This window comes from Python bivittatus, unplaced genomic scaffold (genome assembly GCF_059951505.1).
Source record: "Python bivittatus isolate LINGU-HERP-01145 unplaced genomic scaffold, Pbiv_v1 ctg000080_np1212, whole genome shotgun sequence".
Taxonomy (NCBI): Eukaryota; Metazoa; Chordata; class Lepidosauria; order Squamata; family Pythonidae; genus Python; species Python bivittatus.
Genome location: NW_028277035.1, coordinates 12775851 through 12801101, shown reverse-complemented (window position 1 = coordinate 12801101; position 25251 = coordinate 12775851). Strand labels below are relative to the sequence as shown.

At 40.2% G+C, this 25251-nt stretch overlaps 1 protein-coding gene across 2 annotated transcripts in view; it reads left to right on the top strand.

Annotated features, from left to right (window-relative positions):
• The window catches only part of ADGRL1 (adhesion G protein-coupled receptor L1), a 138962-nt gene that overhangs the window by 51342 nt on the left and 62369 nt on the right, over positions 1-25251 (top strand). For both annotated transcript variants that reach the window (XM_088133555.1, XM_088133558.1), the window contains exon 2: positions 22101-22246. In XM_088133555.1, coding sequence (XP_087989681.1) covers positions 22177-22246 — 70 coding nt within the window. In that variant the 5' untranslated portion in view covers positions 22101-22176. The remainder of the gene's footprint in view (positions 1-22100; positions 22247-25251) is intronic.

The window sequence follows — 25251 nt, the reverse complement described above, 5'->3', positions numbered from 1 at the left end:
TTACCCAGAAGAGCCACATCATAAGAATTTGGAAGTCATAAAAAGACAGAAGTCTACTGCTCACTTCCTGATGTCTGAGCCTTGTGATACAAATAATAATGAGAAATATTGAAGATTACAATATGGCTGCTTAAAGAAACAGAAAATGGGGTGATTTTTAAAATTACATTTGCACTGTATAGTTTGACCTTTCATGTAGTGTATGAAATGGTTCACCACCCATTTCTGATGAACAGTGCTGTCAGATCATAGGTAGGCAAATTTTTCACCTCTCTGGTAAATTGGTAGATTGCTACATGAGAGATTTGGGCCAGACATATGTTTATCCCTGCATACACATATACAGGGTCCCCACTGCAATCCAGAATACTCTTTGCCCCAGTGGGAGAGAACCAAGGATGGATCACAGAAAGGAGGAGGAGGATTAAAAAGGTTTTCTCTCTTCCTCTTTGCAGTTCTATCAATAGCCCTGTTTCCTTACCAATGTGGAAATGGCCATCTTGGTTGCACCTACCTATTTTTTGGAGGGTGGGGGGTGGGGAGATGAATCTTTCCTCCTTCTCACGATCCTGATGAAGGTTGTTATTTTGCCATTGCTATTTCGTGTGGGCAAACAGTGGCCTCAGCTGCATTGCCATCCTGCAATCACTGGAAGTCATGAAATTAAATAAATCAAGATGCCTATTTTGGTACTGCTAATAAGAGTGCCAGAAGAACAGTCTTTTTCCTATTGTCCAGTAAGGGCCTATTCAGGAGGGTGCAAGGAACAGTGGACGAGCTTCTCCTTGTCCCTGTAGACTGCTGGGCCAAGAGCTATTGATTGCACATCTAGGAATCAGGCTTTGGCCTGCTGGTTATTGTTTCTAGTATTACTCATTAAAATTTAAAGAGGAGTGGAAGCCTGGCTTGCAGTAACCCAGTGCTTGTGAACACCAACTCAGTGGATGTGGGCTTTGAAGCCTGTCTCCTTGCTGAAGGCTTGACGTTCTGCATCCAGTTTGAGATCCACGCACCAGGTGGATAAAGGGTTACACTTTGGCTGTTGCTCTAAGCTGTATGAGGATAATTTATCAGCCGGCAGAAGCATTGACTTATATTGATCTGTGCACGGCCCTGTGCAAATAGAGTCAGAGGGAGTGAGAATTAGTCCCAGCATGATGGTGACATTACTGTTTCTATTACAGAGCAGCCCTGCTTCTGCTTAAAGCCTTGCTGTGCTAGGCGGTGAACAAATGCAGAACACAACATAGCCTCTGCCCCAGCGTCCTCCCAGTGCAGGTGGTCAGGAATAGGGAGGTTTGGGAGGAGGGTCCAGGACCGGAGAGAGAGCCCATCCCTCTACTGCCCCAAGTAGCACCTTGCCTGCCTGCCTGCCTGCCTGCCTGCCTGCCTGCCTGCCTTCCAAGAGTCTCTTTCACTCTCCAAAGTTTCAAGGGTAGCTTTTAGGTATTGGGAAGCATCCCCCTTTTTGTCTCTGCTTGCCTCATTTTTCAGAATCCCTTCTGCCTGATTTCATACAACCTCCCCAAATCTTCTATTCCTTCCTGACCCAGTGGCTGCCTAGGATGACAGGGAGGATATGAGAGAGACCAGAGGGAGGGTGGACTGGCAGGCAGGCAGGCAGGCAGGCAGGCAGGCAGGCAGGCAGGCAGGCACTCAAGTTCAGAGGCTAAAGCATCAAGTGCATCAGGGGTGAAAGAGGGTTGCATCCAGATAGAAAAAAACTCTGCCTTCTGCACTCGATGGCTGGAGCTCGCCACTCACCTGTGGGCAAGCCTTCTTCCCAGTGTCTCGTTCTTTGCATGGCAGCAGGGCTGGACTGCTACAGACCACAGATGCTGGTCCTCAAGGGAGAAATAGGCAGAAATGGGAAAGCAAAGAGAGAGAGAGAGAAAAGGAAAAAGGGAGAAGGAAAGAGAAAATATGGTTATCATAAGAGGCAGAATTGGACCTCATGCATTTCTAATAGGGGGCCCTTGGGAGTTGGAAAAAAAAGCTGCTGCATCTCAAGATGTATTTAGTTACTTAATTATTCTGAGGTCTCGTATCACTGAAAGAACCAGAAGAAATTCATACTGTTATTGGATCGAATTGGTTCCACATAAGATTACCTCTAAACCCCATTCTCTTTAATTGTTATTATTTGTTCATAGACCAGGATCTGCATTAAGGAACAAGCAAAAACAGAAAACTCAGATTTTTCCAGAGGTTGTTCAGCACTGAGATTAAGAAAATGAAGAGCCTTCTAAGTATCAAATAAGTGTCTCTACTCTTCCATTAAGGGCAAAGCATATATCCACCATCGGATGGTTTCCGGGATATCCTGAATTCCCAATTTAGGGAGACAGAATTGTAATGAAATGAGAGGAGATCTAGAGACGTTTCAAAATATGATTAAAAGATTTAAGGGGATTAAATAAGGGTGATTAAAAGAGCTCAGCATATTCAGAGCAAAGACAGGAAGTACACAGAAACAGCCTGATACTATTAAAAGGCAAACTTCATAAATATAAAGGTAAGCATGGATTTCCTCTCCCACTCCTTTTTAGCACAGAGTTCAGGATAAAGAGGGTAAGCATAACTGGAAAATATAAAGTGAGGAAAACAAGAAGAGAAATGCTGTTGTACCACAAATGTTCTTCCTCTTCCTCCTCCTAGGGGTGAGAAAAGAACATCTGCAGTCATTACCCATTTTCATAACTTAATCCAGTATTTCTCGGCCTTGGCAGCTTTAAGATGTGTGGACTTCAGCTCCCAGAATTCTTAAAGCTGCCAAGGTTGAGAAACACTGCCTTAATTTGTTTAAATATAAAACAATGTATATTCTCTGTAGCCTTCATGAAGGATGTTCTGGTGAATGTTCTGTCCACTTCTGCCAAGGATCCCTTTTATCCTTTCTGACACCAATGAATGAGCTGAGAAAGAAGGCCCAATCAGCACTTCAGGTTGGTTTTATAATTTGAATAAAAAAGTGATGGCTTGTGTTTGTCATTGCAAACCAGAATAAGTCTCTGATTTCATAAGTTGGACAAAATGGCAAACAAATGGAAATTTTATCCCCAAATGGGAGGGCTGCCTATGAGAAGAATATGCAAATCTGAAAGTTTGTGATACTATCAGACCATGGCTTGATATTCTGAACTAAGCCATGCTAGGGGCTTCTGGAGCAGTAGATTCCGTTTTGGTGTTTCCAGGAAAAGGAAATGTATCTCCATCAGATGTGTTGCTCCAAGTTGCATTGTTTAGAATAATTCCCATTCAAGTGAAAAAGAACTGTTCCCTGTGATACATACCATATTAACCATAGTTGTGATTTTTGAAAACAGAAAAATCTTGGTTAAAAATTGTTTTAGTGCTCTAACAGCCCAATAATTCTTTAGTAGTTATTTTGCAAGGCTGAGGTCACCAACTTCTTTTGGGTTAAAAACATTAAAACATTCAGGCCCATTGGGCAGAGAGCTTATGTGTGCGTGGGAAGAAGCCATTTCCCAAGATGAGTGTAGTGAAGATTATTCTGGAGTGGGGGGACAGATGGGATCTGCCAAGAGTGCCTTTGCTTTTGAATGAAAAGCTTTGCTCTCTAGCCAGAGATTCCTGGGACTTACTGATTCCCCCAGGAATGCTGCAGTGGCTGCAAGGCTGCCCAGGATGATGGGTAAAGAAAGATGGAAAGGTTGAGGTCATTCTTGAGGCTGATAAACTCATTTATAGTGGGAGATTCAAGTATACCAAAATTTCCCAGCACCAGATTGTGCCAGAATTGCTGTCTACCTCATATTAAGGGATAAATTACCAAGTGTTATCTGTTAGATCAAACAGAGCATACGTATGGTTTTTTAAAATAGATTTTTTTATCCTGCTTTTATTATTTTTTATAAATTAGTCAAGGCGGCGAACATACCTAATACTCCTTCCTCCTCCTATTTTCCCCCCAACAACAACCATGTGAGGTGAGTTGGGCTGAGAGAGAGTGACTGGCCCAAAGTCACCCAGCTGGCTTTCATGCCTAAGGCAGGACTTTATGCTGGAATGAAACATTTCACATGCATTATGGTACACACATATGATTTGTGTGTACCATAATATAGTGCACACATTTGCACACTTTAAACAAAATAAAGATATATTTTTGTGAAAGGATATTGCATCTTCTACTTTTACAGAAGCAATTAACAGGAAAAAAGTCTAGCTGTTTGGTGACCATGCATAAGATTCAACTATCTTCTCCTATAAATCAGGCTTGGAAACTAAATTGTTTGTTTATTAAAATGCTAAAATGAATTCAGATCATTACATCAAAGAAATACAATCATCAATCTATATATCATCAAGAACATTAAAACCATTAGGAGAGAATCATCCCTAATAAACCTTAAAAACTGTGAGTAGTGAGCTATAGTACTAGGTTCATAGATTGCATTGAGCCATGGTTGGTAATTAAGTTACAGCTGGCGAGCCTAGGTTCATACAACATGCTAAGATAAAATTAAACAAGTCGCACGAATCTCAGTCTGATGAAAGAGAATGGTAGTAATCTATTGATAAAGTAATTTCCTAGGAAGCAGACATTTAAGAATCAGCTAGTTCTTGAGGCAGAGAGGAAGACATTGACTTTGGGAACATGTGTTTTCCTGGCAAAATTGAAAGGAGAGGAGTGGCTTTTCCTTGTGTTTTGAGGGAGAAGGAAGAAGGGAGGAAGTGTGGGACAAATCTTTGATAAGAGTTGCAAGTGGTCAGCTCAAGAGAAAGAGAAACTCTCAGTGATTTCCTGAATCCAGGACCTCACTGAGGTGACCAAATATATGAGAAGCTGTATGAACTTCCTTTCCTGTATCTTTTTTTTAAACAGAATTTAATCTTTTTGCTCCTTCCAATACTTAAAACTTCAGTTGGGTTAGCCTGAGTAAAACTGATTTATAATTTTTCTTTACATTGGCTTTGAAGAGGAAGGTTAAACTCAGCTAAAATATTAGATGGTGGCTACTTGTATGACTTCCCCTCAAGCAAGATCTGCAGTTTTACAAGTCTTAATGAAAAGAGGTAAGAACATTCAGAAGCACTCATAAAATGTCACTATACCATTCATCAAGGGATGCGGTATGCTAGAGTTTCCATAATGTTGGGGCTTCTCAGGATCTATAATGTATTCTGTTTCCATCTCCTAAGCCATGGTAATATAACCATAATTTATTGAATAAACCACAGTTGTCTAGTAAACATGTCAAACTACAAACCCTTAGTTAGTTGGATTCACATAACACATGGGTGGTTCTGACTGACAACGTCCTTCCCAGCTGACCATGACCACTCATTCGTGTGCTAAATACTGTTATCTAGTCAGCGGCCATGTCCCTTGTACCACCCACAGCACAACCTCCTTGGTTGCTGCTCAGTTCATGTGGCCTCTTCTTGCCCTCACGTCTCATCATCCAGCTCCCCAGCACTATGTAATTGTTTTTTCTCCAATAATTTTGAAAGGGCCCTGGTTTCTATGGTGAACAGGGAGGTGAACCGGATGGGCTGCAGAAAGTCATGTATAGCACCAAGGATACCCAGCATCTTGTTTTCTATTTAACCAGTAAGTCCTACTCCTACTTTTCAATTGCTGGCCATAGAAGGTAGAGAGATCCCAATTCCAATGCCAGCTCTCTGTTCACAAGGCCTTTGTCTGAACTAATAAAAACAATGGTCCTGCTTATAAAAGCACAGGATACACTGAAGGGAAAGGAGTTTAATGACAGAAGTTGCCAGGGCACCTTTGTATTTAGAAGTGGAATCTAGTCCTCTTGACAGCCAATAAATCCACTGGTGCTGGTCTCTGTTAGCACTCCTGGACTCTCCTATTTGCACCTCCTTTGGGGTTATTGTTAAATGCTCTTACTCAGCTGAGCCTGGCAGAATTGGGAGGGGAGAGTTTTCTTTTAGACAACTTTTAAGGAAGCTTAATAAGAAATTTATCTTTTCCATTAGCACAAACCAGAGGCATGTAAGCCAGTTATTTCAGGAGTCAGATAGGATAATTAGGATATTGATATAATGCCCCTAAACATGGCTTTAAAGCAAGTACAGGTTGTCAACCATCTTATGGTAGTAGGTTGATTTTTGAACCATCAAGTTCCTATACTGTTAGATAATGCTTTCCATGTGTAGAGACATTCTGTGTTAGAATTACTGGCTTAAATATGCCTTGTGTCTTGGTTTTGACATATATTTTATTACTGTTGTTAATCTTGTGGGGGTTTTAAAGCTACAAAGTAGTATACTTTAATTATATAAAATTAATACGTACAAGGAGCCCTCCCCCAAGCCATTTCAGATTATCAATAGTAAGTAGTAATGAATGAGAATAGTAGTTCATTTCTTGTGTAGAATACTGGTCTTTTCTTGCTAGGAAGTGATTTTCTTTCAAGAGTATTTCATTTTCTTGCAACTAAAGCTGCAGTATAAAATAGCTGTGAGACTAGTTCTTTGCTGGACTAGTGGTTTCATGGATAGCTTTTTGGAGTGTTGAGTGTGGTTTCACAACTGACTAAATCTACTGAACAATTTTATTGTATTACACACAGATATATATCCTGACTTTCATAGGCCATTTCCTTTCTCCAAGCAATAACTAGGGCAAGACCAGTATAGGTTCATCATGGCAGTGTGAGTGTAGATCTCCTCTTTACGCATTGCATGCTCCCTTTCTCATCAATCCATGCTTTGTTTGTCAATATCAAACCCACCCATCCCCCCCGCCATATTAAGAGTAGAGCCACTGTGGGCTGGGTATGTGCTGTACGATCATCATTGGGATAGGTGACCTATCAAATGATCCAGGTGGTGAGTTATTCTGCAGAAGGCTTACATACTCCAATCAGCTGAACTAAAGAGGCGCCAACTTGAAAGGGCAGAAGGTTGAATGAGGGACATAAAAAGAGGTGTGAATCTGAGTTCTGGCTGGAGGTTTTCAGAATCAAGCCACTAGGCTTTAGCCATGGGTCTGGCAAGGAAGGAGAGGCCAGTGCTAAACAGAATTCCCATTCCAAGAATCTTTTGCTGTCTGGGAAGGAAAGGAGATGTAAAAGCATGCATTTTACCAGGATGGTCCTCACATGCTGCTGCATTTGCGCCATGATTTAGGTGTGTAGGAATCTACTTTATTCTAGTTCAGACTGTTTGTCCCTCTAGTTGGATGCTGCCACCACCAAGAAAGGAATGGGTGATAGTTTAAATGCATTCCTTGGACATATTGGTTAAGTAAGTTGAAAGAGAAGATATGCTTACAAGCACATAGAACTAAAAGCCACTCATCTTCTAAAGTGAAGGGTGAAAGCTGTGTTGCCTTTGCTTCCACTCCAGTGTTCAACCACTGGATCACGCGGCACCTGCTCAGCACACACAAATGGCTTTTTGCTCCCCCTGCGTAATCATCTCTTCTGGGCCTACATCTGGCTGCTGTCTCACCCTGGTGTACATTGCAGAGATATGTACATCGCCGCCCTCTTGGGGGTAATGCAATAATTTGGCAGTTTTAGATGTAATTAGGCAGTTTCTTAAGAAGCGGCGTCTTTTCCCAAGAGAGTGCAAGCAAGAAAGCAGCCTTGTGGAGAGTTGATAAATCCATAATTAGGGAGGGTTTTTGAAAGTGTCTTTAATGCACATTGCCCTGCCTGGGGAAGTGTATTCCTGATCCTGTTTCAGAAGGCCCAGAGCCATGAAACTGAAGCATCCCAGGACTAAAAACTTGGGGCCCAGCAGAGGAACAGCATTCTCTCAGCCCCCAGATGGGGCAGGGAGGGGGACAGCTTCCCACCTGCTTGTTAAATCTCTAGCTTAAGCTGGGATGGTTTGGGTCAGTTTGCCTGGCAGAGCAGGAAATTAACATGAAAGACTGCAGGGATAATCTCTCTCATCATTAAGAGCTGGCACAATTGGTCAAGAGCCAGACACTGCAAGGAAAGAAGGAAGGAGGTGAGGTTGGAGCAAGAATGCTTTCTCCAACATCCCTATACACTGGCCTGGCCTTAAGGCTGCTTGGTGGTATTTTCCCCACTGAATGCATATTGAAACAACTACAGTTTCTGAAGTGCTTTATAAATGCTGATCATCATTGTGAACAGTCACATTTATTGTTTGGGATGAGTACTAACCCCACCTGGTGCATGATAATAAAAATCTGAATGTTGAATATTGGCAGTTTGGGACAGCTATTTCCTTGGAAAAATTAAGAGCAGGGATTTTGGTCAGTGGTATGTGTATCATACTATTCTATTAGCTTGAAGTGCTGTGTGATCGTCTTTAGTCATAGAAACATTACACCACAGAGGTATATGGCATTTAGCTGTGATTAAAATTCTGACAGAAGTTAATACACCTGAAGATGTATTATTGGTCTTAGCAGAGTGAAAAAGACTGTGTATGGAGCTTCAGTGAAACGAGTGTGTCAAGATGTAGATTCACAAATCAACAAGGTTGGGGTGAAGGAAGTTGAAGTGCATTTAGTAGCAAAGGAGCATCTGTTGAATATGTCAGTCATATACATGTTTCCTTCTGTATGGCACAGTCTTCTCTGAAGGTAAATTGTTCTCCATATTAACTGTAGGTAAAGTAGGGCTTGGAGGAACATCTGTTTAAGGTAAAGACCCTCCTACGGCAGTCTCGGCTCCTTGTAGTTTCAGCCATAAGGAAGAGGTTTGTCACTGGCTTCTTCCAGGATTTCTTTTATGTCTCAGACTGCACTATAGCCCAGAGATTTCCTGATGGTTTCCTATCCAAGTACTAACCAGGTCTAATCCAGCTTTGCTAATGTCAAGAGCAGTCAAGTTCGGCTGTCCAAAATCTGAATGGTCACCATGCTGGCACGCAGAAGGTGTCAGTGGAAGTGATTTTCGCCTCGGCCCTCAGTATGCCCGCATCCTGCTCAGAACACAGTGTTCCCTGGCTGTGATATATATGATCCTATTTTACCCCATCTCCTACCCTATTCTATGAGAAAATTTACAGCTGCTTGCTCATGTTGTGTCCTCAGCTTCTATGGGGAATCACTGTCTCTGTGCCAGGGAACCAGGCACTGAAGCCAAGAGTCAGACATCTGTATCTTCTCATTCCCTTGTGCTGTAGCTGTCAGCATTCTCCTTCACGTTAGCGAACCTGGGAGAGTTACAGTGCTCAGTTACAAACACTCTTTCCCACAGGGATTGCAAAACCTTTCTGCCACAGTAGGAAGAACTCAATAGCAGAGGGCATAGGATGTGAGAGCAACTGGAAACAGCAGTTTAATGCTAGTTAGTTCTGTAGACTTCATTGAAAATGTTGAGTGATTTATTATGCTTCCCTCCAACAAAGCGAATCCTTTTTCATATGCAGAACTCACATTCCGAATGAATGTAAAAGAGCTTGGGGGTTGTGCATCTCTTTATAGGACCCACAAGTCCTGAGAACTCCTAGCTTGTGATGTCTTTTTTATTGTTAGGGATTTCCTAGAATCAGCTTCCAAAGTCTTTCTTCAATATACACTTCATTACTCTTCCAGGTCAGGGAATGCAAATAGATTCCTATACAATGCAATGGAAGATGGTGTGGTTTCTGTTTGTTTTTTGACAGTATAGTGTACTGTTCCATTACTGGATGGACATTCCTTTGGTCATAGTCTGTAAGGGGAATGCTGTTCTGGGCCATAGCACAGGAGATGGCTAAGGAGAGGAAAGAGTCATTGCGTTTAATTCAGCTAAGACCTCCAGTAGCTCAGCTGGATTGAGGAGTAGTTGGTGCAGCATCTGTCTGTCGGGGGATTAAAGCTCAGGAGTGGCTTCTCATTTTTTCTGTGTTAGAGATACTTAATCCCATGTTTACACCCTCCTTTGGGTGAGCAAAGGCTATGGGACAACTCTACAATGGAGCAAATCTTCTACATAAATGGTGTTCATCTCAGAGCTGGATCAGATTCCCCCGTGCTCAGTCCTATTTTCTCATCTATATACTACTGAAATAAAACTCAGGTCTGTAACTGGGCAAAATGGTGCATCATGGGTCAACAGGTTTTGAACCAAAGTACCTGAAATGGGCTCACTTACAGAATGCGTTCAAAATCCAGACCCATGACTCCCATGGGATTATGATCTGGGAAATTTGTGGCTGCTTCAGCACTGCTGTGCTGCTGCACCGCCAGGGTCAGCCCAGATCACATGATCATCATAGGCATATCCTCGACCTCTTTCCCGTCTCCCTCTGTCCTCTGCACCCAATTGTCTGGCAGCAAGGCCTGAAGGGCGAGTGGCAATTGGCTGCTTTGGAAAAGAGGCAGAAATTTGAAATCTCTTAATGGCTGTGGGCATTGAGGGTAGGATGAGGGAGCGACTTGGATGCCTGTTGGTAAGGTAGAGCTGGCTGGGGGGCTCTGGTGGCTGATGGGTGAGCCCCCTTCCTCCCTCAAGGCAGGAGGCCCTTGGGGACATGCTGCAATGGGGAACAGGGGTGCAGTTTTTCTCATGGTCCGTGGGTCCCTTTGTTCCACCTCCCCCCAGCAAAGTCAGTCATACTCCCACTGCTTTTTTGCCCTTGGTCATTCTGTTTCTCTGTTTAGGTAAGGAAATATCTCTGAAATGATGACCCAACAGGTCACGGGTTGTCTAGTGGTACATTACATTTCAGATGTTGATGTATTGAGAGGCAAGAGAATTACATGCTCTTCTGATGATTATTGGGTCAGCATTAACCAAGCTTTACTTAGCATCTTCCTTTCTCTACAACTAAGACAGTACAAATAAGGCTTTCTAGAGGTGGGCCCCAGAATTTGGATTTCAAGTCTATTGCCTTGGAAGCTTGAAAGGTCCATTGGTCAAAGTTCTGCCCACCTCACATATAATCAAGACCCTTTATGAAAGGGAATCTTTATCCACCAATGATTATGCAAATGTGTGGCACAGTGATTAAGGTGATGGAGATCCAGGTTCAGATCAAATCTCAGGGATGGGAACTCACTGGGTGACTTTGGGCCAGTTACCCTCTCTCACTGCAACCTACCCCATAAAGGAAGGGAGATACTGATGTAAATTATCTTGAGCTATTCAAGGAAAGAAGGGGCATAAATCACCTCTCTCTCTCTCTCTCTCTCTCTCTCTCTCATATATATATGTGTATACTGGTGTGATGCAGGTATCTGATCATTACTTTTTTTATTTCAGCATGACTTCAGTACTCTCAAAGTTAGCATGCAGTAATATTTGTATTCCAATGCCCACCAAAACTGACTTATTCCATTGAGTTTTGAGGTAAGTATAAAGGCAGATAACAGTCTTCCCTTAACTTAGATCAGCACAACAATCAGATCCTTACTTCTTGACTGTAGCCTCAGGAAGAATTCCAGATAACTGTGATGTAATCCAATTTTGGAAGCAACTATAGTTCATGTGATGATAATAGAGAAGAGTCCTGGTTTATATCTTGTGTTCTTACTGCTTCTTTGGAGGTGGAGCCACATGGAAAAATCAGGGTCACTCTTCATAGGATGTTGCAGCCAGCGTGATGTTCAAGGACTGCCTGCCTGTGTGTGCGATTTTCTTAGTGGAATGTAAAATTCGTGTGTGCCATTGAGGAAAGAAGAGTGGATAGGAACAGTGTGATGACTAGAAAAGGTATTTGAGGGAAAAAAATGATATTAGAGAAGAAAAAAGGAACAGAAATGACAGTGTAGAGAGCTGTGTAGTGGAGAAAATGGAAGAAGGAAGATTGATGGAGCTACAGAGAAATCTGTTGTACAGCAGAGAGAACAGAGAGTCATTCATTGTAACAGGGTGCATTCATTGTAACATAAGTGGACAGAGACACCCTCCCCCCAACTCACTCTTCTTCCCTTGCAGCCTCCCATATGCCCTCAGCATCCTATCTGAAGGGTTCAGGGACTCTCACAGATATTAATGATGCCTGGAAGGCTTCAGAGGGGCAGAAAATCATCCCTCCTATTCTGTGAGCTGTTTCCAGTCCCATTCATTGAACCATACCATTGGTTTGCATGAGCAATTGTTGTAGGGAGGGAAGGAGGGAGACTTCAATGTTCATAAGTTATCTAGAGTCAAAGTAAGCAGTGAGATTTGTGGAAAAATTCTGATTATTCAGGATGGAAAGGTCCTGGGCCATTGAATTTAATTCCAAATTTCTAAACAGAGTTAACGGACAATAAAATAATAAAGGTAGGATAAAAAAATATAAAAAATAATAAAAATAATAATATGGCATATGAGGTTTGGTATAAGTAAATATAAAATGAGGCAAAAAATAAAATCCATATATAAAAATGGGGTCTGGACTGTCTTTGATTTCAGAAGAAAGGGAGGGAAAGAAAACCTTCGTTATTACATCAGCGAAAAAGATAACATCAATATGAGAAATTGCAAAAAAAAAAGAAACTGAAAAGAAAAATCAAATGCCATCATGTGTTCAATAAATCCGAGTTACCACTGTATTGAAATGAGGAAACAAAATGACCTAGAGGATGATATGGAAATGGTTTTGATCAGAGTTGCAGAGGACACTGAGCTAGGGGGATTGCTAATTCCTTAAAGGACACAAACACATATCAAAATGTCCTTGAGAAGCTTGAACATTGGGCCAGATCCAGTTGTGGGAAGTGTAAAGTTCTGTATCCACATAAGAAAAATCAAATATTAAGGTTCAGGATTGGACTTGCCAGCAGTGTGAGTATGAGAAGGAACTAAAGGTACTAGTCAACCATTAGTTGAACATGAGCAATCCATACGATGCGGCAACTAAAAAAGCCAATGGGATATTGGGCTGCATTAACAAAAACATTATCTAGATCAGAGAAAGTAGTTTTTTGATTATACTGTATTCTGGCTGGGTTGGACTGCACTTTGAGTACATTACTGATTTCTGGGCACTGCACTTTAAAAAGCATGTGATGCTGGAGACTGAGAGGAGAGATACCAGTATGATAAAGTCTAGAAACTAAACCCAAGAGAAACAAAGTAGCTGGGAAGTTTTGCTTGCAAAAGAGAAGATAACGAGATATGACAGTGGTCTTTGAATATTCATAAGGCTGTCACATGCAAAAAGGGGCAGACCTCTTCTCAGTTGAAACCAAGAGGAAGACAAAGACCATTGGATTGAAGTTAAAGGAGATTCAGGATGAATTTTAGGAAGAATTTCTCAACAGAAAAAGCTGGATAGTAGTGGGACAGTCTGCTTATAACAGCAATAGAGTTCCTTTTGCTGGAGGTTTTCAGATGACCACCTGTTAGAAAAGTCTTGATTCCTGCACTGTAGGTCATCTAGTCAGGGGCTGGACTAGATGACCAACGAAGTCTCTTCTAAATCATATGTAATTCTACAATCAAGAAATGCCTTCCTGATGATGGCTAAAAGCCCTCAGCTTACTACTGGGAGTGATTTGAGAAAAATTAAGACTGGGAGCAGAAGTTATATGGTATGGAGAAAACAGAGAGCAATTATTTCTCACACCTCAACATAGTAGATTTTGGGAGCCACCAATAAATCTAATTGATTGGAGATGCCTGCCACATAATTAAGTTGTGCAATTCACTAACCCAAGATGTGTTAATGGCCACTTGTTTAAGTAGATTTAAAAAGAGATTAGACATGGTTCCTGAGGGATGATAACTTAGTGAAGCCTGCATGTACAGTATATAAAAAGTACACCTTTGTCTACCAGATGCATTGATGGAGACCTTTCTTTCTTGCGCTGTTGCTTCCTGGAGTTATTTGGCTGCTCGTAGTGCAAAGTAGGATGCTGGATTTTAGATTAAAGATTTTAAATTAATCCAAGAAGTATCTTCAGATAGAACTGAAAGATGGAGATGAAGAGGGGGAAGGGGAAGGGGAAAGAGAAATAGAAAAGTTAGGTAGGGAATGGTTAATGGATGATATGATTTGAGTTGTACATTCTTTTTTGGGTTTTGTAATAATACTAATGGACATTATTTCCTCTTTCTGATTTGTGATGATGACGGATTGCCCGGAGTGTTTAATTTAACCAAGGTGGGGAGTGTGTGGATAGTGTCATTATATTCTAATTATTAAGTAGCATGGGCCTTAATTGTACCTTAGGCTATTTCTTCATTTCACAAAGGGGGGAGAAAAGGAGGAGATGCATCATCAAAAAAAGAGGAGGATATGCATTTGCATAAACTTTACATTTGCAGATTTTGAATGGATTATTGTCATTTGAGTATGGAAGACTAATACCAGATGGTAGCTCAGTATGCTGTCCATGTGCTAAGGTTTGTTCCGTTTTTTATGATTATCTTTAAACCAGATTTGAATTGGACATCTCTTTAAAAAAGGAGTTGCTTTTGTAAAATAGGACAAAAAGATACTGTATTCTGTCACATCTGAATGAATAATGTTATTGGATAGAAACAATTAAGAAGCACTTAGCTTCTTGACTGGTGCGTCCACTGATTCTTTCTTTCTCTGTGTTTAAAAGTCAAGTCTTGGCTACACATTTTTGTAACCAAGAGCCATACTAATAGTTTGGCCAGGGGGGTGGGGGGGCAATGATGCAAAGCTGGTACGCTGTCATGCATATCAGAACCACATTTTCCAGGTTTCCCTCTCTTTTGGGAATGGGTAGCTGGGATTTTCTTTCATCCTTTTAAAGCACTTAGAGCTTATTTTTAGGGTGTAAGAATTTTCCACAATTGTTTCAAAAATATCAGCATTGCAGTTAGAAATTCCAGGAGCTATAGGAAAGGATGTGTACAGGTGCCTTTGTTTTAAACTTCAGCTTTCATAATTAGAGAAAGAAAATGGCAGTGTTTCCTACATTAGAAGCCTTCTGTTTTAATAAACTTGTGTCTTAGCATCTATGGAAGAAAAGATTTGCTAGCTTTGCCCTGGTCACCAAGTTCCACAAGGAGAAACGGGTGGCACAAGTAAATTCTCTCCTTTGTACAATACTTATTAATATTTTCCCTTTGTTAAAAAAAAAAAGCCCAATTTTAAGAACGTTCTAAGTTTGATGCTCATTTCATCCCTAAGAGGAATGGCATCTTTGAAAGGCTAGCTTCAGTCAAAAAACTCAGAAACATGGAAAAATAGTTGAATCATTTGTTAAAGCTTTAAAAAAGTAGTCTGAGTACTGTGCATTTACTGATTAAAAAAGAGAAACACCTTAGAGATTGGTACTTGGAATTCTAGACAAAAGCCTTTCTGCAATATTTCAGCTAATACAGGACTTAATTCTTCACAAAGCCATAGAGACGGCAAGGCTCTGTGAATTGATCAGAGAGTAAGTACAATTAGGGAAGGTCTTGAAGGAGATAACCTGTATTCCATAAATACTGCAGGAGCCATTTTGAGAATTCACTCATAGCTCTACAAAAGTTCAGAAAAAATATATCTCAGCATTTGGAAGCAAAAAGGCCCACTCTCTCAGATAATGTGTATACCTTTTCAAAAGGTTCATAATATTATGATTTGTTTCCCAATTAGGGGAGAACATGATTTCCAAAAGGCCATACCTATGTCTTGGGCTGCATGTCTTTATATAACAGAGGAAATGGCCACAGCAGTAGAAGAGCCATTTTGTCATTTCACAAAGATATATTCTCCCTATTTGCATACATTTAAGAATTTGTTGAACAGCTATTGATTTGAAAATAGAATCATAACCTTAGATAGTTTCGTCAGTTGTGAAGCAGTTCCATAATAGGACTGCTAAAAATGGGAGAAATAGAAAGAGTTGAAAGGATGGTCAGTCAAAGGTGATTCTGTGGACATTTTGTTCTAAATCTGTGCCAGACCATGGGGCATACAAATACTCTATAGGATACTCATTCCATTTTTTACAAGATGAAAATGAATCTAGAAAGAAGAAAAATTAGTGTCTTATGAACAAAAAGGCAGGCTATGTTTTGTAAAATAAAGATATAAATATTACACAGTTAAGAAAAAATGATGCCTGTGTTGTATCAAATGTGCCTTTGTCTAGTTCCTGAAATTTAAAGTTACATTTAAAAAGTACATATTTCCACTAGTAGAAGTTGTTCTCTCACAAGTGGCAGAAGTCAAAGTATTTTCCAGGCTGTATGCCCCAGGTGGTTTCTGGAAAATGCTGTTGACAACCTGAGGTCTAAATTGACTACCTTTATCACACCCTTTGAGAGATTCTGTTTTTAACTTTCCCATCATACTCCCAAAGTTTTTCAGAGGAAAATGAGAGGGCCCTGGAAACACAAAAGGAATAATTTTCTTCATAGACAACATTCTAATGCATGCATATAAATGGAAAGCCATGACAAAAAGCCCAGCCTTGGATTTAAACAGGATCTACGAATCCATACTCAAGCTGAATAAAGGGAAATGTGTTTCTGACCAAATGGGTAGGATTACATTCTACACAACATGGGAAAAAGCCAAGGAAGGTAAATGTCATTTGTAAATGAAAAGCACTCACACAGTCTGGAAATGGTGAGGAACTTTCTTGCAAAAAGCAAAAACAGTTCTGTGGGCTGTGAAAAAGATTTTTCTGTCAAAAATCCTCAGTAGCCAATACTTTTATTAGACTAATTCAAAGTTGCAGACAACGCAAATATAAAGAAAGCTCACACAGTATTTTTTAGCTGTTGACTGACTGTAAAGGTATTTATTACCTTTAATGTAAAGGCAATCATGTAAAGGCATGACCTCGATATAGCACACCAAGTTGCATCTATTTGCATCTATTGTACAGAGTCAATCAATAAGCCTACTATGAAATCTATTATATTCTAATTTTGAGAATTGGATGTGGCCGCTGTCTTTACAAAGATAAAGACAATTTTCTAATTTTAAAGAATTTGTGCTGTCAAGAAACCTGCAATGGTCCACGGTGATGCAAGGAATGATCAGCTAGGGTGGGAAGTGCTCCTACATTTCATCTAGTTCAGAATAGGTGCCAGTTGTAATCTGCTTCAAAAGTCTTAACAAAGCCGAAAAATTCTATTCATAAAAGATGTCTTTTTAATATTTGGGCATGCAAACAGTTTTAAAGATGCCTGCATAGATATTGATTAAAAGAAAAGATGGTGACCAAGTATCATGATGTGATTATTTCTAGTAAGAATGATATTCTTCCCAATAATTGAGTATGTTCCATAAAAAATATTGATCATGACAGTTGCTGTGTCTGCTCCACATGACAAGTAGAGAAAAATTAAGGGGTTTGTGAAAGGTTACATGTTTCTCAACTGGCTATTTATATGCAAAAATTGGTTTCATTAGATCCAATCAGCTACTCACAAAGATAACTTCAAGTCACCTTACATGAAGTTTCACTAAACTGGTGCAAGCCAGATATTTTGACACTAGAGCTCACAAAATCCTCCATCAAGATATTGGCTAAAAGTGGGGCTGAATTTCAGCCCATGATGGGGGTCTTCCAGAAAATTTTCAACTGGAAAATGTTCTTATGCAAACCAAGCTAATCTGCCTACCTTTTCAAAATACATTTAAGGGGCATTAAATAAATAAATATAATAATAAACATAAAAACTTATAACATGATTAAAAAATTAGTACAATACATAATGATTCCTGGTAAATTGTTACAAAAAGAAGTGTTTGCCATTTCTTCTACTATGTTACTTAGTGGTGTGCATTTTTCTCTTACATACTTGATAATCATTTGGAAAAAAAACATTGAAGCCATCCTGCTTGCTTAATACGTATTTGTATTTATCGTCATTTTCATTTGTTTCTTTTACAATATTTATAGCCCAGCCCCCTCTCCAAACTGACTCTGTATAGAATACAACAAGGTCAAAACCAAAAATAATACGATTCACTAAAATCATTGATAATCAGAGTAAACTAAACACTTGCTAGAACAGCACTGCAAAAACCCAGTAGGGTAGAGACCATTTATATTTCAGAGGGGGGAGCATTTCATAGAATGAGAATGCCAGTGAGAAGATTTATGGCCTGGTCCATCCCCTTCATAAGGAAGGGGAACCTGCCTCAGGCTCTCCTGTGATGACTGGCCTGGACAAGCAGATTCTATCCTGGCATGACAAATGAACTTATCAGCTGGAACATTTTCCATTCAGATCATTGATTCCAAAATTTTGGAAAATATCAGGTTGAGGAATGCTTCCTTGTTCTATACCAGGTCAGGATGTCCAAAGAACAGTGTTTCAGAAAAACTAGATTTGGTTGTGGGTAAGTAAACAAATTGTAGGTCATCATAAGAAGAACTGTTATTATACCATAGTATAGGAATGAATAACCAGTATTTTGCAGTACACATCGGTCTCCAATCCTCTTTTTTGCAGCTTCCACCACCCCCAACTTCACACTGCCAAATGTGAGCACCAAGTGCCACAAAGACATACAATAGCCATGATCAGGGGGCATCTAGGTGATTAGATTGCAGCAAGCTAGGAAAGGGAACCAGCATCTCCCACGTCACTCTAGTGAGGTTACTGAAGAGCCACCCATGATGGATACAATGTGAAGGTACCACATCCAGGCCTTCTTGTGCATATGAAAGCTCCCTGTTACAGTCAGTTGTGTTCCCATGGATGACTATGGATGTCCTAATGTGATTTTACAATGGGCACTGCTGCTCATATGTTCAGTTCTATATGTGAATGTTGTCTGTATAGGACTGATTCCCTATGGAAAACCTCAACCGGCAGTAACAGGCTGTCCTCAGAAATCAGCCTTGCCCACTTAACTTGATTACCTCTTTCCTATAATCCTTGACTGCTAAAGATAATAATTTTAAAAAGACAACCAATCCCTGATCAACAAGTAAAGAAATCTTGATTTTTTTTCCTCACCAAATATCTGAAAGTCTAATTAAGTGCAGCAAGTGCCTTAAAAATGAGCTACTATTTATAGTGGATATCCTTTTTATTCTTCAGATGCAGCTAGATCCATGGTCCTGCAGAGACCCTAGTTGTTGGTGTCAGAAATAGGGTCACTAGATACAGGATGAACAACCTCTGAAGTTTAGAGATATAGCCAAGGGCTAGGAGAATAGGCTCCAGAGCAGCACTTAAAGCTTTGAAAAGAAGCAAAACAAAACAAACAAAAACCAGGGGAGAGCCGAAAAATGGGTTTGCCATTGGCTCTCTGGAAACGCTAAAGCTAAAGTTGTTGGCAACCTTATATGTGCATGAAAGGAGTCGCTGAGAAAAGAAAGAGAAAAGCATCTCTCAGATATAGAGAAGAACGACCATGTATTCTGGGCTTCCCCTCAGACAGTTCCTGAAGCAGTTCTACAGTCCAGGAATTGACAGATATTTCAAGCCTTGAGTCCTCGTAAGATGTCCTTTAGGCTGGCAGCTGACAACTGCCTAGTCTAAAAATCTGCTATAAATATGAAATGGTAGCCTGAGTGGCCTGTTTCCTGAATCCTCCTGTAGCAGAATCCAATAAGTGACATCTGGAAAAGAGGGAGTATGATCTATTCACTATGTAGCTGTGGCTTACGTTGTGTCTTATTTTTCCTATGCTTGGCTTCACCAGATTCCCCTCAAGGTAGGGTCCAAACGCCATCTGATTGAGAAGCTGGACAGAATAATCCAGGGGTGAAAGACTGTGCTGTCATCATTGATTTCTTCTTCAGGTCTTCTGCGTAACTTGCCCTCTTTCCTTAAGGAATTATTGCGCTCTGATATGAGAAACACACACATAACAAATGCTAATAGTGTTATTTGCTCAGTCGTATGATTGTGTTGTGTTTTTCTGACAGAGCTTCAGTGCCTTCAAGAGTGGTCTGACAAGTCAAAATGTATTAGGTGAAGCTTCTCCTATAACTTCGTATCTGTGGCATGAAACACTTTCCCTGCTGGTTCTTCCCTGCAACTTTTTGGTGAAAAGGGGCCACACTCAACCTTTGAGGGAGAGGGGAGGGATAGAGTGGGCATGGTGGTGATTGATAATCAGCAGAGTAACCAGACTTCCAAAGTAAAACCCAGGACACATTAATTTGGAATATATTTACGTATGTATTAATGCTAATCCATAACTTCAGGTACACAAGCAGGAAGAATTAGGCCCCATATCTGAAATGGAAACATCCAGACAACCACTAGATGATAGAAAAGAACAGCAAAAACCTCTCTTTGCTGCCATCTAGTGATGATCTGGTTTTCTGCAGCCCAGACATGGTAGCTCTAAGCACTATGAACAGGCAAACATAGATGTTAATTTTTCCTGTGCCGTGACTTGTGCTGGTGCTGTCAGCCGACCAGGCTGCCAGGATGTCCAGTCATAACAAAATGGGTGAGGTCTTGTCACACACAGGTCCAGGCCCTTTTATCCCATCCAAATTTTGAGCCTTTTGAATGTTTTAATGGTGTTACATTTATATTAGAGTTTATAGAGCAGGTATTGTGCAATTCCTGCCTCAGAAAGGTGGAAAACCACGCTGCATATTTTTGGCAATTGTGCCACTGAATTTTACAAGCCACAAACATGGATTTCAGAGCCTCGCACAGCTCAGTTTCCCCATCCCTTTATTGAAGGAAGACTGTACTGAAAGAAGAGGCAGGATGCTGCAAAGAAAACAAAATCCTCCTTATTTTGTTCAACCCTTGTCATAATGTTATTACTTTTAATATAGATTGGTAATATTTAAGTAATGCTGGAGTACCAAAAAGATATTTCAGGGTTTTTGGGGAGAGGGGTGTTCGATTTTTTGGGAGGGAGGGGGTCCTTGGTTAATCTGATTTCAACCAAGTTATCTTGGGGGGTAAGGGGATGAAGGCACAATTCAGACTGAAGAGGACTTTTGGAGAATCCTGAGTTTACTTGGAAGCTATTCAGGATTACTCAGGGACAAAACTGTCAATAGTTGACAAGCTTCCACCAAAAATGCTGGGCGTATTCCAGGGCACATACTCAGTTCACACAGGGAGACTGCCAGATCCAGAAAGTCTGGCACGTGCCATGGATGTGCTGGATTGATGCTCTCTGGTGCATCCAACCTCTTCACAATGCACAACTGCTTCCATGCCTCAGATGCAGGGATTTCTCAGCAGATAGGAACATTCTGAAACAGTGCTCTTGGTTTTTTATCTACAAGAGATATAGACAGAAATATGGTTTACTTTCTGATAGAATATTTGAAAGCTACTTCCTTAACGTCCAAAATAACTTAAATCTCAAAAGTAAATTTGGCAGAATTTAACTCAGTTTTACTTCTATACATAGGCTTGTATCTTATCCAAAATTTGGGTTTCCCTTAACATAAAGTCTTAATATTCTAGCTCTAAAGCTTCTGGTAAATCAGAATAAACCTTCAATAGCTTGGATAGAACTTATGGTAACTTTGAATCTTATTTTAAGATATACCCTTTGTTGACTAGGCTGTTAATATTTATATATGACTTGGATTTTAACAACCATCTGTAGTTTTTAAAATGATATAATATGTTCAATTACATGAAACCAATTAATGAAATATTGAAAATTCTAATCTCATTCTATGACACTTATAAATTCCCTGTTTACTCACTCCTTGTTTTATCTTTCTGTATTTTTCTCTGCTCTTCCTTCTTTTCTTTTTCAAATTCTTAATAAAATACTATTTTAAAAAATGAAAACCACTGCATTTAAGTTACCTCAGCTGTTGAGTATTAGAAAGCTTAGCACTGCTCCTTGGTTTCAAGAACTCAGAAGAAACACATCTCTAACTGATATCCTTGTAGATTCCAGCTTCTTCTATTGGGGATGTTGGTTTCTTGGCATGGGGTTGACAGAATGTTGTCCATTTTGTTATTGCACAGTATACACTGATGAAAGTGTCCTTGAGAAAATCTGCCCTTTTGGGGTACATGTACTTTGGATAAAAGCCGTAATTCCAGTTCAGTGCCCTGACTCTTGAAATATCCTTTTCTAGAGAGAATAGACAGGGTTTCATCAAAGGCTTCTAATTCTTTCTGAGAAGAGATGGATGTGTTAATCTGAAGAGATAGAAAAATGCTAAATGGAGAGGCTGATTGGGGGTCACAAGGTTTATCCTTCAGAGCAGGAAAAAGAACGTAAGTGTGACTGCTACGGGAGGCAGATTAAGGACAGGAGGTAATAACTCACCCCAGTGCTAATTCTGTTTGAAACCAGACTCAGGTCTTCTCCTCTTTCTCCACCAGGCCTGCTGTGATTTACCCTCCTTGGGGATGAGCAGAGTGGCTCCTGGTCGTTGACAACTCCAGCATTCACTGCAGGATGGCCCAGCTCATCCATGCCCTATGGAGCCTTTGCATCACCACTGTCCTTGTCACCTCAGCCACACAAGGTAAGGGGAATGGAGGACTGACATTTTTCAGGAAGGAGGGTAGCTTCCAAAACAAGGCAGGCCTTGCGATGAATCGATTCATGAGCCTGCACCATTTCACCCTAGCAAGAAGCTGAGACAGCCCAGGGAGGAAGAGGAACCCTTTTGTTTTCTCTAGACAAAATGGAAGACACGAATTCTGTTGCAGGTTCTGAAATAAAACCTTTTATTTTCCTTTCACAATAAACAGTAAAAAGAATTTTAAAATAGTGTTTAGCAACTTCCCTTGACAATGTCAAAATATTTTCTAATTAAGTACTAAAAACAGAACTGCTTTATTTAGAAATGTACAATGCTTTACCATTGAAATCTCTGTCTCTTTGTCTCCTGTATATAGGTACCTGATCAAATGGTATTTAATGTTACATCTTCCTAACTAGTAAGAAGAGGCTACTGCCTCTAGTAATGCAAAGGAGATCCTGATATTATGACAGTGCTGTTTGGACAGTTGCTGAATTCTATCTGATTCTTCTTAGGTCCTGGGGTGGGAAAAATGAACGGCAAGAGCATGCTAACCTAGAAGCCTTGTCAGCAAATAACCTGGAGCTGCTTTTGGGAGGCCCAGTTCTACAAATTGATGGTTAGATATATTCATTGTGGGATGACACTTTTTTCCTGCAAAATTAGCAGGCTACTTTGGTGCCCATACTGAATTTACCTACTGTACCTGGAAGGGTTTTGAACTCTTCTAGCAACTACTGTGACTGTTATCATTTTTTTTCTGGCAGGCATCCCCTACTTGTAGCAAGTACAGGAAAGGTAAACATTAAGAAGGAGACCTTGTGTAGCAATGGGTTTCCAACCAAAACGTGTTTAGACAGTTGAAAGGAACTGTCTGGTAAAAGAACCAGGAAAAAAAGGGACTAGCTATATTATCAAATCATGGGCAGGGCAGATAGGGAGGGGGAAAAAAACCCTAAGCAGAGGTTAGCAGAGAGGAACCATAGGTTTCTCCCTTGATTTGACATAATGTTTTTTTGGGGGGGGCGGGTTCTAGCCTTTTCCTCAGTTGATTCCTATTTTCTGTTTTGAGCCTTTCTACTATGTTTCTTCTCAGTCTTGGCAAATGAAGACTCAACAAATGCTTCCAGGTCATCCTCTCATATGTAATTTTGCCACATTATGGTTAGAGCAGCTTTATCAGAGTTGATACCCTCCCAATGTGTTAGGCATTCTAGTGGGGATGACTGAAGTTTAGTCCAATACATCTAAAGATCCTAGATTGGGATAAAGTTGAAAAAGAGATTGATTGCTCTAATATGCAGTTAATTAATATATTCTGAGTGTTGGCTAGGTAGTCATTTTATTCATTGCTTTCCAAAATACCCTCATATGTTGCTCATACATGTGGTCTACTTAAGTGTACAGCTGATATTAGAAACAGGAATCCTGATTATCAGCTTTGGTCTGTCCCCATAGATTTCACATTTTATAGAGGAAGGATCTGAGTCATAAACCCTATTTGTGAATAGGAAAGGATCTCCCCACCCTACTCTCCACTCAATACATTTGTTAGTGACCACTGCTTTTCTATATATTTCCTTGGGCTTGTATTCCTCCCTCCTCCCAACAGGAAATATTGATTTCTGAGTTGGATTTGAAATGTAACATACAGGTAAAAGTGTCTCTGAACAGGGACTGGAATGCAGAAAAATTTACATTAAGAGTTTAGTTTAAAAGAAAAGGAGAAAAATGGGTGAGGATGTTAACAGGTGCTCCTTGGAATAAGGTATGATTTCCAATCATTATTGGTATTTAGTCCTGCTTACATTAGTTGCGGGGGAGGGGGCTATTCTTCAGTGACTATACGACATTACCACATTAAATTTTATGTAGTGTTAGGTATTTCCTGCTTTTGGATACAGACATCCCTCAAGTACTATTTCCACTCTAAGGTTCCTAGAGGGGAAGGAGTGACAGAAGAAGTTTTGTTTTTGAAAAATGGATCCACACAGCACCATCTGCCTCATATTCTAATCTTTAGACTGGGTGACTTTGCCTAGTGAGAATAGAGTTGATTAGAAGTCTCAGATCTCCTGCGAAGAGGAAGAATAGGCATCCTTGGTCTGAAAGTACAGGGTGACTCTATTTGTTTCGATTAACATACCCTTGAAGATCTACCATATTTCAGAAGACTTTGCCAGGCAGAAAGAGAACAGATTTGTTTCCTAAAGTAAAATGCTCAGAATTCATAGAACGTTGCCTACCATGTTTGTCCTAATGGGAGACACTTTCTGCTAGCTTCCTTTTGCTTTAGGTTTTCAGATTTTGGATGATAGGAAGATGGTAATTAAGTCTGCCTATTGGAACCACTAAAGGCCAGCTGCATTTAGACCCAGGTCTCTGGGCTCATTTGAGCATTTGTCCACATTCATAACATCTCTTGGCTAATATACTTAACTACCAATGCTTCTTACTCAGATGTGTATTGGCCCATCACATATCCTTTATGTGGTACATGTTTCAATATTCCCTGTACTTGTTCTTTTTTACAAAAATCCTACAAAATCATCATTACTGAATCCCATGATGAACTATATGAGCTATGCAAATTAGTATGTGCTCATTTACTTTTCACTGTTTTTCTTCTGTAACCAGTGTACTACATTTCTTTTCCACTTCCCCTTGTATTGTGAATATAGCCAAGAAATTAAGGTGATGGAAATGTGGCTGACGTAGCCATATGGTTTCTGTCCTAAATCTTATTCCATATGACCCTCTTGGGTCTTTGCTCAGCCAGATTTGATTGGTAGTGGCAGTTTATATGCCTAAATTAAGGATCTGATGTACTTTCAGTTTCCCATTTGCACCTGTATGCTTTTAACTTGACACTTTAGATTCTGAATAAAACAAGGAGAAAACTGTTTTAAAATAGTGTCGGTCATTATAATACTGAGTACATACAATTTGTTAAAGCCCTTCTGATGTCTATTGTAGTTGCTTATTTTAGTATGATAGTCAGATGC